This window comes from Aplysia californica, unplaced genomic scaffold (genome assembly GCF_000002075.1).
Source record: "Aplysia californica isolate F4 #8 unplaced genomic scaffold, AplCal3.0 scaffold00012, whole genome shotgun sequence".
In the NCBI taxonomy this organism is placed as follows: Eukaryota; Metazoa; Mollusca; class Gastropoda; order Aplysiida; family Aplysiidae; genus Aplysia; species Aplysia californica.
In genome coordinates this window covers 223265-240736 of record NW_004797282.1, presented here as the reverse complement: position 1 = coordinate 240736, position 17472 = coordinate 223265, and the positions used below count along the sequence as shown (strand labels likewise).

General features: G+C 38.6%; 1 protein-coding gene across 2 annotated transcripts in view; it reads right to left on the bottom strand.

The window, feature by feature from the left end:
• The window catches only part of LOC101863947 (nipped-B-like protein B), a 57368-nt gene that overhangs the window by 36777 nt on the left and 3119 nt on the right, over positions 1 to 17472 (bottom strand). For both annotated transcript variants that reach the window (XM_035970435.1, XM_005090044.3), the window contains 9 exons: positions 7645 to 7737; positions 7092 to 7260; positions 6025 to 6137; positions 5563 to 5674; positions 4444 to 4580; positions 2957 to 3402; positions 1936 to 1966; positions 753 to 896; positions 121 to 207 (listed from right to left, as the gene is read on the bottom strand). In XM_035970435.1, the coding sequence (XP_035826328.1) occupies positions 121 to 207; positions 753 to 896; positions 1936 to 1966; positions 2957 to 3402; positions 4444 to 4580; positions 5563 to 5674; positions 6025 to 6137; positions 7092 to 7260; positions 7645 to 7708 (1303 nt within the window). In that variant the 5' untranslated portion in view covers positions 7709 to 7737. The remainder of the gene's footprint in view (positions 1 to 120; positions 208 to 752; positions 897 to 1935; positions 1967 to 2956; positions 3403 to 4443; positions 4581 to 5562; positions 5675 to 6024; positions 6138 to 7091; positions 7261 to 7644; positions 7738 to 17472) is intronic.

Genomic DNA, 17472 nt, shown 5'->3' with positions numbered 1-17472 from the left:
AAAATCTATGCTGAAGAAACTTTCGTGAACTAACATTTTTAAAGCCTTTTCAAGGAAAGGACCCCTCTTAATCTTAAATTATCTTTTTAAAACTTAATAGTATTTTTTTTAAAAACTTACTGTAAGCCTCTTCATCTTCCTCGACCTCCACAAACTCTGACAAAGATGATGCATCATCACTCTCAACAGAATGACGCCTCCTCTTTGCTGAAAGTTTACCAAAAAAAAGAAAAAATCATAAAAAAATGTTATGCTGGAAGACCAAAACAAAATGCTGGGGCCAGATCTCATACCTGTAACAGGATGACTGCCAAACACATTTCAAAATATTCCAGCAGCAGACATTCAAGGATACATAACAGCTAAAAAACAGACAAATCAATGCTAGTAAAAGCACAAACACACATAAAATAAACATTTTGAGATTTTGTTTGGCTTCAACCCTTATTCTTACAGCTTGACCCCCCCCCATATCTAGCAACAAACTATTATGTTCTTTATTAATGCACTTTAGACAAAATGTCTTTCTTCACAGCTGTACACTCTATTTTGCATTCCATTTGTAACAAAGTGCAGTAATTTCTCTTTACAAAAATCTGAAAGAATTTTTTTCAAAATCATGTACTGAAGCATGCTGCACACTCAAGAAATAAAAATTTGAACATTTTAATAAACTGCTAATTTTATACAATGCAAACCCCTCTAAACAAGACAGACCTACCAAAACATGAAAGAATAAACAGTGGACTCACCTGCCCTATTTTTGTAAGTGTCATCAGACTTTCGGCTACGGAAAGCTTGAAAAGAAATGTCACCCTGACCTGCTGCCCTTGATATATTGTAGCTTGTTTCTTCTCTTTTCCGCTTTCGAGAGTCATTATCACAGTCAGTTTTCACTACAAAATGATAAAAATACAAATAAATAAAACAATCATCAACTCAGAACCTCCAAACAACTGCACTAAAATTATTTTGAGAAGTAAACAAAAACAATAGATCTACTGGTAACAATGAAGGTATTTTCGATATTCCAAACTCAACATTTATGTTCGTTCTTGCCATTACATTAACATATAAGTTTACATCAGAGCTTCCAGCAGCTGACGTTATTTATCGAGGATTTTTGGGTCCAGGGCGGAGCCCTGGCAGGGGGTTGAAAGGGACGTTTGAGATTTTTAAAATTCAAGGCATCCTAAGTATGCCATTTCTGGCTATTCAAGCCTAAATTTAACAAGAAAATAAGTGAGAAAAAAACATACCTTGCATACATAACTTTCTGCTTGTGTTAATCCATATAAATCCAGTCATGCTTTCTCCCTTGTACCGATACTGTACATCGACAACAGCAGTATAACAGCTAGATCTATAAAACTTGACAGTTAATGCTCAACTTTTTTTCTGCATGTGCTGGTAATAGTATAACAGCTAGAATCTAGATCTAAATAGCTTGACAGCTTATATTCAACTTAAATCCACAACAATAAGTACAAATAAACAAGTCTGAAGAAAAAATCAAGCTCTCTTCAGAGTTTTCTTTTCTTGGCAGGCCCAAAATCTATTGAACCACAATCGTCATGTCTTCCTCTTGTTTACTGTGCTAGTGCTCTGCTTTGTGCTTTAGAAAGTGGAAGTACAAGACACTGTCTACACTTTCAAATAAAAGAGCACTTCCGGTATGGGTAGGCTTTTGCTGACCATTATAAGTAATTACAGAAATTTTTTATTTCGCATTTTTGAAAATAATTTTTTTTTAAAAACATTTTTTGCACGAATTTTCACGAAAATTTTTCCATTTGCGAAATTGTACTAATTTGCGGAAACCCGCAAAACTGCAGAAGACTGGAAGCACTGATACATGTAGCTGGGGCAGACCCTATTCACAATAAAAGCCCTGTTCCCCAAAAATGAAATGTTGACAAAGCAAAAAAAAGTTACCTGAACCTCCTTTGCTGATGGTCTTCAGCATCTGGGGGGAGAAAAAAACAACAGAACAGGGAGTAGGATTAAATTTTCATTATCACACATAACAATAGGAAGTAAGAACAGGCAAAATGTTCACAAGCTCAAACAGGAGTCTTTTACCCCAATAGAAGACCTTGTAAACATGCTACATTAGTAATGCAAATCATCATCCATCATCTTAGCACTTAACCATCATATTTTGGGGAAAATCCAAAAGAAACTTGGAGGTAAACATCGCCAATCAGCGAGATGAGGCGACAAAGTGTTAAGGTTAAAAATTCTTTTTTAAAATCCTTCTTTATAACTTTCTCTGACTCAACCAATGACGATTTTAAGAGAAACCGCTTGATTTTCGACTAAATTTTACACAAGCTATCAAATAGCACTCTGGCTGTATTATATGGTCAAGCGCTAATACCATGACTAATATAACACAATAAGATCATATAAGAACCCAAGATGAGGTGTTACAAGTAACAAACACAAAAAATTAAGGAAAGAAAAGAGGATGATAGTTGCTTGAAACGAAAGGAGCAAATCGCACTAAAGCATCCATCAACAACCCATTTATATCATATGATAGACACTTGCAAAACATAAGATTGAATAAAGTCAGACAGACTGAACTTTGGGATAATAAGTATTATGTTTCATTCCTCCCAACAGCAAAAAAATCAACAGCTCAACATTCAACACGCAAACGCAAAGAAAAGGAACTATAGAACAAACTCACTCACCAAATTTATCACCCATCTGCAAATGTGGACCACATATCTGTATACAAACACTTTTAGGAATATAAATCTCCTGTTTTCTCAAAAGTAGAAGTAGGAAATTGTTCAAATCACGGATTCCCAACTAAAATCCTCAAAGCCCACTATTCATCTCCCTGTCCACCAAAAAAAATATACATATATATATATATAGAGAGAGAGAGGGGAGGGAACGGGAGAAAAAAACCCCCCACATGCATACAAATGAAACAGGAACTTACTGAAGGATCCAACATTTCCAACATAACAACAGGTTCGTTTTTCTTTTTGGTGTCTGCGCTCTTTGATTTCTCGCTGGGAGAATGTGCAGATTTGACAGAACTACCAGCAAGGTGAGGAGGCAATGGCAGTCTACTGATGCTAGTGTTCAATTGATCACCAATATCATCTAACACAATCACAGGGTCAGCACGTGCTGGTGCTCCTTGAATACAAGTCCTGTTTGGCAATTTGTCTGATATGTTGTGAACAGGTTCCTGAGATTTCATGCCATGTTGAAACTGCTGGTCGACACTGTTGTTTGCGGACACTGAAGGTGGATTTCGCGTCCGCCTGTTGTGTCTGGCTAAGGGGTCGGGGGAGTTGTGAGTGGAGACAGGGGAGGCATTCTGTGCGTATGGAAGAGGAAGAACTCTCTCTGCTGCAGTTGCTTGGGCTGGACTTGACACTGGGAGGTTAAACGAAATACATCCTTAGTTACAATATCAGCCTAAACATCACCATAAAGACATCCTACACTCTAATTTAGCAGTATACATAAGACAGGTGGTGAAATCAGGTGCTCGTCAAAATACAGAAATCGGAGAAACAGGCATTTTTCCCGTCAGATTGGAAATTTTAATTGAACTTTTATTTTTTTAGCTCAACCTCTTTTATGTCCATACAAAAAAACATTCATGTAAATTTTATTGAAATACATTGATTAAAGGCAAAAATGTCCTATTTCTGTTTTGAAGGATTCTTCACTAAATTTTGGCGGCCATTTTCTCGCTTATTTCAGCACTGAAACCAGGCGACCTCACTTCCTTCAATCGCAAATATCTTCAGTTACATCCAAGACAGATGGATATTTATGTCATTGGAAGCAAGGCAAATAAATCAGCTTTCAGACGATACAAATAACTCCACATGCCCAAAAATTGATGAGCGCCTGACTCCACCATGTCGTGAGACATGTAACTTTTATAAATAGGAAGCATCTCTCTTTAATATTTACATGGTTAGTGAACAGGAAGCAGCTTTATCTATCAAAAGGTTGCTATAGAAGAGGTGTTTATGGCTAATAATCAAACATATTATTTATTTAAAGTGAATGGTTATCACTGTTGGATTACATTTCGAACCCGCACCATCAACTCTGCCCTTCCTTTCATTGCCATTCATGGTTTTATTCTCGGACAGACACAAAACTTTTTTATCTAGTCATGATCCAGGGAGCCATTATAACCTTGCCCTTAATGTGCAAGTAACACTTACTCTAGAATTCTTTAGCCATCTTTCTAATATCAGTTCCTTATCCTCACAGTCTTACTCAATGCCAAAGAGCCCCAAGTGACAGAAATAAAGTATTCACATAAGAATAAAAGAAACAGAAACGTAGCATGAGCTTATAAGAGACAACCCTATTCATAAAATAAAATCATGATGGTCATCAAGGCCTAAGCTTTCAACTGTCACCCTACTACCATATCAATAGAAAAGAACAAACCTGCATTAGGTTGGTGGTTGTGGGATACCACCGAGTTTGAAGAGTGGCCCATTCCAGCACCAGATGCTTGAAAAGGACTGCTGCTTGGGGATGCATAAGCATTGTTTTGATACCTTTGGGGCTGGTTCTGGTTATACCTGATTGGGTGGGTGGGGAGAAAAAAACAAATATGTCATTCCTTTCACACTGAACAAAGTATCTTTTAAAAAAAAGAGGGGGGGGGGGAGAACGGACCTTCACATTCATGACACATAAAAAATAGACCATCATGATCAGCTCAACCCTTAGAGCGCTGACTTCTTTCCCCTTATATTTTCCCTCTGTGCTGAATTTATTTTGGAAAAACGCCAGATTTGCACATACGCTTCTTTTTTGGCTAATAACTTTTTTATTTGTCAAAATTTCTAATGAAGGTAAGAATAAAAGTTGTAGAATATTGAAAGTTCTTTGTGAATATGTGAAGCAAAAAGTATTTTGTGAAGTTATTGTTGTAGTAATGGGATTGGAAATGACTGAATAAAAACTGCCGGTTCATAGATCTCTAGATCTAGACCAGAGTCAAGATGCTTCGTAGGCCTACGTTATATTCCACAAAGCGTTAGCTCTAGCATCAAAACCCTCTTCCGATTCAAGGAAAAATACGCAAAACATCTTCATCTGAATTTAATGCGAATTTTCCGACTTCACTGTCATTCGACTTCAACATGAAACAAAAAAACTCACAGCGCCTCGATCGAACCCAGTGACAACAAAAATGGCGGGCAAAATCAATTCTGCGTAGCCCACCAGTCCGCAGTATGAAAATTAGTACTTCGTTCTTTTCGTATATCGCGTTATACTATGCCAATGTCTATCTCGACCGCCGGTCGCGATAAGCACTTTACGGAAGTTCGGGCCGTCGGTCTCGATCAGCACTCTAAGGGTCAAGATGCTGCCAACGAGGGCGTGTGCAATTTCCAATACGATATGATTTTCAAACTGAAGTTTTTGAAGTTTCTATCTGTTGTGGGCACTACCAAACATCCACAAAGTGGACCATCTGTCCCCTCCATTTTTGAAAAGACAAACAACTTTCTCATGTACACATAAAAACAGAACAAAACTTGCAAAAAAACTTACCTGGGCGATGTACCAGGCTGATTGTATCCTCGAGGAGAGCCATGATGTTGGGACTGGGAGATTCTGTGGCCTTGAGGAACAAAATTGCTGAACTGATTGTGGCTGAGGTGACCTGGACCAAATAAGAGAAAGACGTCGTTTCATGGAGGGCAGTTTTTTTTTTTAATTTCCATGCAAGTTCCCCTCTTGTACAGATACTAAGGTCAACAAATTAAATAACCCTCAAACTAGAGAGCCCAGATATCGTCGCAAAAAGACATTTCACCTTCCCAACACCCTTAAAAAAAAACCCCAAAGAAACAGTATTTTGCCAACATACATTACACATGACTTTTTTTGTCTAAATATGGATCAGTGAAAAAAAAAAGCCAAGACACAGCAATATTCTACATAAGGTAATATAAACAACCTGTTTGAAAAAATATGCATGCAATAAAAATGCAAAAAATATATACAATTTACCATCAATCCGTGCATTCCCTTGAAAGATCTGAGGATCTTTACGCATTACAGCCTGAAGCAAACTCGGGATTTCACCTTCCACTGCATTGGGAATGAGGTTGTCTTTCAGTTCTCTGAGAAATGACAAGACATAATGTTAATAATCTTACAGACTACGTTTATTTTTAGATCAATAGCAATTTCAATTCGAAAACACTTCTAAAGTAATTTAAAATATGTGAAACAACAAAAGATAGTCAACATAACAAAGAACAGACATAATAATATTTTTATCATAATATACTATCAAACATGGCTATTTCAAATGAATTGTCCCTTGGGCTCACTTTGGCAAATTTATTACAGAATAAGCATACTAGTTATAATTACCTCAATAGATGAAACATACAGCATAAAACTCTTCAGCTTTTTCAAAACCAAGAACAGATTTCCATGCAACATGCTGTTAGAAGATTCATGTACTTGGTGAGATTATAAAAAAAAAAAAAAAAAAAGCAAACATAACTTGTAGTTGCTTTAACACTCACAGTACCACAGGGTCATAAAGTGAAAAACCCTTGAGTACCGCACCGATTCAGAAGCCAACAAAATAATTAGGGTACATTACAAAAAAATTCATTGAAACAGAAGTCATTGACAGAATTACATGAAATTTTCAAGATATATTCAAAAATAAATGTACTTTATAGAAAAACCTCTTTTGCGACATATAGACACCATGATAAAACTCCTATTCTGTTTGGAGAGGGTAGGCACGCCCACCTGAATTTCTAGATCTAGAATAGAGATCTGAGAACGCTGAAGCCATGGCAGAACAAAAAATGTTAAAAAAAACAAAAAACCTTCACAGCTAAGAAACGCACTTAAAAAATTTGAATCGCCACATTAACGATTCAGTTATCGCATAGAGTTATTTCCCTTGACATTTACTTCCGTGGAGAAGTTCCGTTTGTTGTTTAGTGTGCCAGGTCGAGTCGGCGACTAACGTTTGCGAGTGGTACTGAGCGGAAATTACGTTCGCCAACGGTACAGCAAGTGTTAAGGTCAACCAAAATTGTGATACATACATTTGACTGGTTGTGGTTTGTCGCAATGCATGGGAGAGTTGTGCTCCAAGCACATCATCTGATGAAGCCAGTAACCTCCTAGCATCTTCTGCGATATTTGGACTGTACAGTAATGTTTTGTTCTGGACTGTCTGTGGCAATGGAGTGGGCAAAGGTAACTGTGACAGCACTGGGGAAGAAGAAAGTCAAAATTATTTTACATGAAATGGAAATCACATTATGCCATAAAATAAAATGTCCATATTAAGTTCACGGTGTGAGAGTAATAAATAAATTATTGAGATCTTACGCAAATCCATATATTCTAGCAACTGAATGAAAACTGATTAGATTTTTTAATTACCATCATCATTGCCTTTCTCACCCTGGATCAGGATACAGGCCACGAACATACTTTCCACTTTTCCCTGTCCTAAGTTTGCCTCTTGATGTTATTCCATGTCTTCACTCATTTCTGTTAATCAATTTCTGTGACTCTTCTCCAGGTTCCACGTGATCTTCCCCTTGAAGATTTTAAAATGACAGAACCGAAAGTAAATAACTTTGTACTTACGCTCTGTTAAACTGGCCACCCCAGCCAATGTAGTGATGGGTACACTAGGAGTTTCGCCGTTCATAATGTTTCTGCTACATCTCTTTTCTGGTTCTGAAAAAAATAAAAATAAATAATAGGAACATTTAAAGGTTGATAAACTTCTATATCACACCCCTAAATTATCCTCCACGTCAAAATAGAAAGAAGAAAACAAAATAATTTTGACAAAGTAAACCCTCCACCAAACCAAAAGAAAAATTTCCTTTCAATCACATTCTTATGATTTAGACATTACATATATGCACATATATATATATATATATGTCTTTCCATGAATCAGTTCAAACAGAGCAGCTACCTGTCGTGTACCAATAGATTTGAGACTTGCTAGAAAACCAGGCTTGTTTTAACTCAATGTCCTCCTTCACTTCTTCCTTTGTGCTCCCCCCCCCCCTCCCCAAGTGACTAAACCTCAATTTGGGTAAAGCCAAAACTATTCAAATTTCAAAAGACTAAAGCTGTGCAATTGAATAAAAACTACATAATCTACATAACCCCAATTCCTTAATGGCAAGCAGGCCTGAATTAAAACTAAAGGATATAATAATAAAATCTTTGCTTTCATTTCAAGTGAGGCAAGTGTGTCAAAGCTGGAGTCAGCAGCCAGCCCTGGTCTTTATAAGGTTGTAGTGTGCATAGGAAGCTGAACAAAAGGGTGATCTTTATGGGCGAAGAACGAAAACAAGGGTTGAAAAAAAAAAAAAGTGTTCAAGAGAAAGACGAAGATCTTTATCGCCCTTTCTTCTAAGATTTGAACCACACCAATGATTCTCTAAAGTAAAAAAAATACAAAGCAATGTTGCTCCTGAAAAATGTTTATATAACTGCACCAGTGGTTTGGTGGCTCACGGGAGCTACTAAGGTAATGCAAAGGTAAACAAGAGTTCAGTTACATAATAATTTATAAAATGTGTCACAGCGCAGTGGAACCAGGAGTTCGTCAACTTTTGGGCATAAAGAGTTATCAAAATCATCTTAAAGTATATTCATCTGCCCTGCATTTGGTGAAAAAATACCCAACTATCTCGAATAGAGGTCGAGATATTTGCGAATGAAGGAGGCAGGGGCCGCCTGACAGAGATAAAAACAGCGAGAAAAGGCCCGCCAAAGTTTGGAGACTTCCAAAGCTTGAGTGTCCTTGGAAACTGTACATCTATATTTTTCGTGCCTTTCATGAACGAACGTTTTTCAGTAACATCCACACAAAAATATGTTTTCATAAGGACATAAAAGGTGTTGAAATAAAATAAAATTCTAAAAAATTGCCCTACGTTCAGAAAAATGGCGGTTTCTTTGATTTCATCGTTCTTGAAAAGAGCCTGATTTCACCACGCATTTAGACTAGTCAGTGGCGTTATACAATTGCAGCAATTGGGCAAGTGGATTTCTTCCTGTTGTCATTTACGTTAAAGAATTTTTCAGAGGTAAACGTCATGATTGAACAGCAAGTCGCAACAGCAAGTGAACTATTTTCATAAGTCTCTCAGCCCCCCTTCCCCCTCAACTTCACCCACTCTCCAATGACAAACAACAAAACCCCAAAACATTTAATAATAATATATAACAATTATATAGCCAATCACAGTCTTAACCCTATATAAACATAAAGGGAAAATGAATACTGATCAATCATAATGTCACAAACCCAAAGCCTGTCTCAACTGGCAGACCATAAAATGAACATGTACATGTATCAGAACGGTCCCATTGCAGACCTTCAACTAAACCACAAATATCGTGGTAGATTTTCAACTAAACCGGTACTGTATAATTTTTATGGTTTCAGATAATAATAAACTGCTATTTTATCATCCCAAGACCTGATGTAAGGTTCTGAGTTATCACTTAAGATTATAGACCATTAAAAGTAGCCCGAACTATTTTCAGTCAGAATCACTCTTTTCATGATGAAAAATTGCTTTTATTTCTTAGTTTTAGTTTTAGTAGAGGTTTTACGGCGCTCGCAACAGCTAAAGGTCGTATGAACGCCAAGGGGGGGGTCAAGTGGATGTCAACAGAGAAGTCCTTACAGGGAATCAGACTTACTCTGCTCACCTCTCTACACTAGCTTCAACAGCACAAAGTCTGCTTTAACTATCAAGGCACCCCGGAAATAGCGGGTCACAAGAGTGTGACAAACAAAAGAAGTAGAGAAAAATGATGATAGTAAGGATTAGGAAAGAAAAAGCAGCAGTTCCCTGTTGTAGTTCAGGCACAGTTATGAGCATGATATTGTTGGATCAGCCCATCTACTGTGCATTAGAACAATAAATATCCCCTCTTTGGGAAAGGCCCAAAGACACTTCGGTCAGTAGTACCGCCCCGAGGGGTTGCTTTTATTTCTTTATGAGTTAATTTTATATAATAATAAATAATGAATGACATTTATATAGCAGTGCTCAGTCCCGATTAAAGTATACACAGGCTCTGAGTGCTTTACAATACAACAGTAACATAAAACATGTACTGGCCAAAAGCAAATCTCTCTAAATATTCATCTTCTTAATTTAAAAACAAAAATGACTTCAGCTGCCATATGAATTAATCAAACTGACTTACGGTAAGCGAGACCCCATGGACCAGCACCAGTATCTGACTGGCACATATCTAGTGATTTAGCTAAGCTTTTTAGATTAAAAAAATATTGGTGCCATTTAACAAAACTTTGCGCCTCTTCAAACAGCAGACTGCAACTGGAAACTGAAAAACGGAACCAAGGCAGCCTCCCTCAAATATCCCACTTTACGTAGAATTAGGGTCAATTTTAGGTATTTTGGCAAAAAATCAGGAAAGACAAAGAAGAGAAGGGGTAAAACAATGATTACCCCCAGTACAAATAGTTGCGTTTGAGCAGAGCTTGCTTCTATTAATACTAATATATATACGAGGCAGCTTGGTGAAATCAAGCGCTCGTCAAAATCATGAAAGTGAAGAAACAGTCATTTTCCCGCAGGATAGGCAGTTTTTATTGGATTTTTTTTTTTTGGCTCAACACCTTTCAAGTAAATTAAAGAACACATTTCTGTGTGGATTTTACTGAAAAACATTGATTAAATGCACAAAACATGTAAATTTTCAGTTTCCATGGACACTCAAGATATGGAAATAACTAAACATTTGTTTTTTTAGTAGTTGTGTTTTACAGCACTTGCAACACAATAAGGTCATATAAGTGCCAAATATTAGGTGTTACAAGAGAGTAACAAACACAACAAAGAAGGAGAGATTTAACAATAGAAGTTTGATAGGAAAGAAGAAGCACACCACACCAGAGCACCCGCCAACTACCCACAACTTAACTTTGGCGACAATTTTTTCGCTAATATTAACTATGAAACCAGTCTTCACTTGTATCCAAGACAAATGGATATATTTTTCATCAAAAGCAAGGCAAATGGACAGACTTTAAGATGATACCAATAACTCCATTTGAGGCTTCACATTTTAGAATGCTTTTAGTACGACGATATCTTTGAAACTTTCAGTATTTCTCAAAAAATCATTTTGACAAGACTGCTACGCAAAGTGTGCGAATCGGAATAACGGGTAAATTTCCTCTTTGGAAAGTGGTGGCACAGAGTTCCCCACGTCGTATGGATACGATAGTAAAACACAACCAACGGATAGGGTTAACTGTATTTGTGTATCAATGCATGTGTTTTTGTTTGAGCAAGGAGGAGTGTACATAATGGTCATTTAGTTCGTTTTAGTAAGGTTTTACGGTGCTCGCAACTGCATAAAGGTCATACGAGCGCCGAGGGGTCGATGTCAACAGAAAAGTCCAAACGGGGAATCAGGCTTACTTAGTCACCTCTCTAGCCTCAACAGTACAAAGTCTGCTTCGACTATCAAGGCACCCTGAAAAAAGCAGTTCCCAAGAGAGTGACAAACATAGGAGTAGAGGAAAAGGACGATAGTAAGCAAGAGGAAAGAAAAAACGTTTAGTGCTGGAAAAAGGTAAGACAAACAGAAACAACAGAGGTAAAGTAAAAAAGCAGGACCGACCAGTCACACCCTCCAACCACTTCCTTGTGTTTGTGTGTGCATATATGCGGCACCATGATGAAATCAGGCCCTCTTCAAAATAGTGAAATCACAAAGAATCGCATTTAATTGGGCATTTAACTTTTTGGGGGGACTATTTTAGCTCAACGCTTTTTACGTCCATATATAATTTTTACCAAAACATATTTCTATGTCGATTTTTCTGGGGGAAAAAATTATTAAAGACACGAAAAAAATTTTTAATCTATAGTCTCCAAAGGCCGAAGCTTTGGAAGTCACAAAACTTACGTGGCCACTTTCTTGCTAATTTTACCTCCGAAACCAGGCAACCCTTACCTCCTTCAATCGCAAATATTTCAACTGCTATTCAAGACAGATGAGTATTTTAAAAATTGAAAGCTAGACAAATGAAACAGCTCTAAGATTCCACCCAAAACTCTACATGTCAAAAATAGACAAACTCCCGATTCTACTGTGTTGTGGCACATTTATATATACTATATAAGTGAAGAAATCATTGTTGAAACAGGATTGTGTTTTTTAACAATAAAAACAGTTATGGACTGCCATTGAAAACACATATCAATTAATACATTTGAAATGTGGATTTGTGCGCAGGATGACTGCTAAAATCACTTCCAAACCCATAGCCCATACCAACAGACTTATCTATTAAAGCAACATTGTCTCACAATGACATTCCAACAGGGCACTTGCGAGTCCTGTACGACTAAGGTATGCCACACACAATTTTGACTAGTTTTCTCTTTTTATTTAAATTAAATTTTAATTTGGGGCCGTGGAAAGGACAGAATATCAAGCGATAAAACCATTTCTCTAGGTTTCAGCCTTCATGCATTCAAGAAACCATTCAGGAGACAAAACATTGACAGTGGAAAAGAGTATTATGTACGGAGTGCTGGAGTTGGTAGGACTGAGGGAGAGCAGAAAATCTGGCAGTCACTGTATCACGGACAGCGTAAATATACTGCATTTTAAAAATACTAAATCACAGATCCAATTTTAATCGACAGTAGTGTCATACGGAATACGGCACAATGCTTTAATCCTAGAATTTTTATTCCAAATCTTATCCTCTCGTATCATGTCAAGCTCTTCAAGTACATCGAAAATGTTTTTTCTCCTTACCTTCTCCCCCAAACCCCTGAAGCATTTTCCTTTGCTGTTGATAAGTGTCAAAAGACACTTCAGCGCACATAAAACCCACATTAGAAGTCAAGAAGTGGGAATGATTTTCCGTGATCCCAATAACCATTTATCACCGACACATGTGACACTCACTCAAAGTCATAACATGTAACCTGTACTCACGGTCGAATTAAATTTCATTGACCAGTCTTGAAGATGGGGGAACACCCATTCATCATCATCAAGAGTATGAGGTTACACGAGCCCACCTGACTCACCCCTGCATGGTAGTGCTTTGAGGTACCGGCAAAACCCAGTGTCGGTACTTTCTGCGAGAATCGCCAGTACCGGTAATGTGACGTCACAGACTTCGCATCTTGCGTCTAACACCGCTATCAGCACCGCCCGCACCCCCCCACAAGTCAGAATTGGAGAGGCGAACTGTGACGCAAAATATCTTTGAAGTTTGCTGTCGCACGGGATTAAACTTTGCATGCAGAATTTTTTAAATAATTATCACCGCTAAAAATTGATTTCATTTTCGGAGTCAGGGTATCGAAGTAAGCAAAGTAGCTAGCGCAGAACCTGATTTGAAGCCACGTTTAAATTCAAGCAAACTTCATTTTTGATTATCAATTTTGAATCTGAAGTCCATGTATCATGGTTACCCGCTGCCTTGTGCATCTGACGTCACAGCTACTAGGCCTTAGCTTAGGCCTACACACTGCACACTTCCCGTGGCCCGGTAAAAAAACAACAACTATGTCTGCTCCTTCCCAGAGCCAACATTGACACCGCCTTCGGTAGAACTGGGAGTTTCGGTACAGTAACGGTATCTGCCCACCCCTACCGCATGATACGATAAAATGCTATTATAAAGGTGCACCCTCCCTTATTACTTGTAGTGTATGGTGCAAGAACTTCCTTGAATCTACTCATGTGAGGGTGGGTGATGGGTAAAGGGGTGTAATCAAAGACAGGCAGTGTAGTACAGCACTGGGATGTTATGAGAATTAGAATTGTTTGTGAGCATGTGTGTGTATGGTTGTTTGAACATTCCATTGCATTGATGTTTTATTGTAACTCAGGTTGAGACTGTCTTGAAAAACTATTGATTTGAAAATTTTACTGGTCATATGTATGTTGTGTTTGGCAGCCAGAAAGTTGATTTGGCCACTAAATGTATACTGCATCTACCCGCATTTGGTTCCGGTGTCGTCAAACTTCCAGTCAACTGGTCACAACTAAGCAAAGCAATAACAAAACACTAATATTTTGAGTAAGTTAAAAAAATATTCAAAATATGATAGCTTCATGGTGAAAAAATGAAGGCACTAGGAGAGCAAAATAACAAACGAAACAACAGCAAAACAAAAAAATCCAAAAAGGCAGTAGAAGATATAACTTCACCAGTCGAAGGCAAAGACAGGCTGATGAAAAATACATATGTGCATGATGAGCTTTTTCAACTTTATAATCATTCTTCATGTGGGTTTTTAAAACGAAGGGACTGTTTCTCTGTGAACGCTCGGGAAAATAAACTTGACCTCTATTTCTACAAACGGTTTCCACTCTCGAGACTGTTTGGTTATTTGAGTATTTTGGCATCATCTTTTATTCTGCGATTCTGCAAGGACAGGGAGGAAGCATTTTTTGCATCAAATTCACTTTCTAGAGCTAGAGATCTTTAAATGTCTGAATGTTCAGATAATTCAATTGTGGCTAGGGCAACGTTCACGGACTAAACTTCGTTTGAAAATGCCTTCAAAAGGAACTGCGAGAAAACAAGACGGTTCGATTTTGGCAGTAATCTATTTTGCATTTCACCATCATCAGTGCCTTTCACCCCTGGCAGGGTAAAGGCCACATACAAGCTCCTTCCATTTATCTCTGTCCTGGGCCATCCTTCCAAGCTCGTTCCAATGAGCTTTATTTCTCTTATGTCCCTTTCCACCCATCTCCTCCATGTTTCCCGTGGCCTACCCCTGCCTCGTGCTCCTTGTGGGTTCCACTGCAGTGACTGTCTTGTGATGTTTCCGCTGGGCTTTCTTAAGGTGTCCCATCCATCACCACTTGACTTTCTTGGTCCTACTTCTACTCCTATATCCTTTTGTCCTGTCCTTTCCCACAGCTCTTCATTTCTTATTCTATCCTGCCACTTAATTCTTAGAATACTCCTCATACATCTGTTGATGAAAGTCTGGATTTTATCCAGTATTGTCTTCGTTGTCTTCCAAGTTTCACAGCCGTAGAGGAGCACAGACTTGACGTTTCAGTTAAAGAGTCGAATCTTGGTGCGCAGTGAATTTTGCATTTAGTCACCCCTAAAGCAAAAAACTAAAATCCTTCATGTAAACAAAAAATCCCCCCCCCCCACATTCACACTGTGGGTGGTTGGCGAGTGCTCGGCGGGTGCTCAGGTGTGGCAAAGTCAAGTCTACCCTGAGCCAAGAGGGTGCTGAAACTTTCCAAAATCACAACAAATTTCCCCTACCAGGTCTGTATCCTTCTTGACTTTGTTCATGGTTGTTTTTGTTTTAGTAGAGGTTTTATGGTGCTCGCAACTGCATAAAGTCATATGAGCGCTAACGGGTGGATGTCAACAGAGAAGTCGTTACAGGGAATCAGACTTACTCTGCTCACCTCTCTAGCTTCAACAGCACAAAGTCTGCTTTGACTGTCAAGACCACATGAGTGTGATTAACATACAAAAGAAGTAGAGGAAAATGAGGACAGATCTAGACCTAGATCTAGTAAGGATTAAGAAAGAAAAAGCAGTAGTTCCCTGTTGTAGTTCAGGCACAGCTAAGAGCATGACGCTGGATCAGCCCAATTACAATTCGAAGTGGTTAGCCGTACTTAGATCTAGGTTCAGCCCTATCGACTCAAACCTGTTGAGTACACAGGTCCAATTAGATCTAGATCTAGTAATTATTCAGATTTAAAATACATGAAAGTCAGTAAGGCACCTTTTGGTTTTGTCTGAAATACAAGTACTTTACGCATTGCAAATTAAAAATTTCATTTACAATTCAGCCATCAATAATAAGTACGGCTAGCCTGATTGTCTAGCCGTCCTTAAGTACGGCTAGCCTGCCAGTCTAGCCATACTCATCTTAGGCCCTACTAGCATTAGAAAACAAGTCTCAGTAGTAATTATTCAGGTTTTAAATTCAGTGGAACTTGGATTCAACGAGATGAGATAGATTCCGTTTTCTTCCTCTTTAAAATCAATAAAAATAACCCGGATTCAACGAGCACTTAAATCAGCGAGCTCGGATTCAACGAGGTCGCTTCCAGAGTGAACAGTTCCCGTAGACGTGGCTTCGCTCATTTTTCTCCCAGAACGGGGGCACCAGCAGTCCGGGTGTTGAACGTCGCAGATACAAACATATCAGTCTTTTTTCCCATTCGGTTACTGATCATTATTACAATGATAAGCTAGTGCTAGTCTTCACGTAGATCTACGTAATGAATTGTGAGCTGGTCTCTGGAATCAAAAGTTGCTGTATGCTAGGCTCTACACAGTAACACCACTTTTTGGTAAACATTCGAGATGACACAGGCGTGTGCATTTGAACGAATCGCTCTTTTTTTTTTTTTACACAGCTCATAATACACAGGCATTTCAGGCACTACTTGTGACTTCTCTTTACACATTATGTGCTCAGTGCCTGTAATAATTTACACAAAACCTCATGTTTGCTATAACGAACACGGATTCAATGAGATTTTAAGTCAGGCCCGGCGACCTCGTTGAATCCGAGTTCCACTGTACATGCACTGACATTAAGACACCTGGTTTCGTCTCAAATACAAATACTTTAGGTACTGCAAACTAAAAATTTATTTACAATTCAGTAGGCCTTTTTTTGGGGTCAGTCTAGCCATTATATCACAAATAAGTACAAGTACGGCTAGCCAGCCAGTCTAGCCTTAAGAGCACGGCTAGTCAAGCCGTCATCAAGTACGGCTAGCCTCTTCCTTTACAATTCTACTGTGCATTAGAACGAGAAATGCACCCCCCCCCCCTTTGGGAATGGCCTAAAGACACTTCAGTCAGCGGCACCCCCCCCCTCCCAGGGGGATTTACCGGGTCTATGTGCGCACACTCCCTTACTAAAATGCTAATAAAAGTAGAAAATCATATTTTATATTTCCAGACGTTTTCACATTTTCATATGTAGGCTAGATCTAATGGGAGTGTATACAGACCCGGTAACCAGGAACCAAGTCACAAAGTATACAGACCCGGTAGGGGAACTCTTTTGTGATTTCGGAGAGTTTCAGCTCCCTCTTGGCTCAGGGTAGACCACAGAATTCTACACTTAGTGTAGAATTCTGTGGGGTAGACCTAGATCTAGGTTCTTCAAGATCTATGGCCTAGGTCTAGATCTAGACTAGATCGAGGCAGACAGACATAAATCTTTGATCTAGTTTCCCGGCTCGCCTAGATCTAGATCTAAAAGAAGATTGCGGATGTCTTTTCGATAAGCGATCGTTTTTTCCTCCATTTTGGAGTTGGAGGAATCGCAATTTGAAGAAAGGCCATCTCTATTCTCACCCGGGGTGAGAATAGTGCAGGCGAGTCTTTTGGCTATTCTCACCCGGTGCGCGTTCACTTCCGTCTAT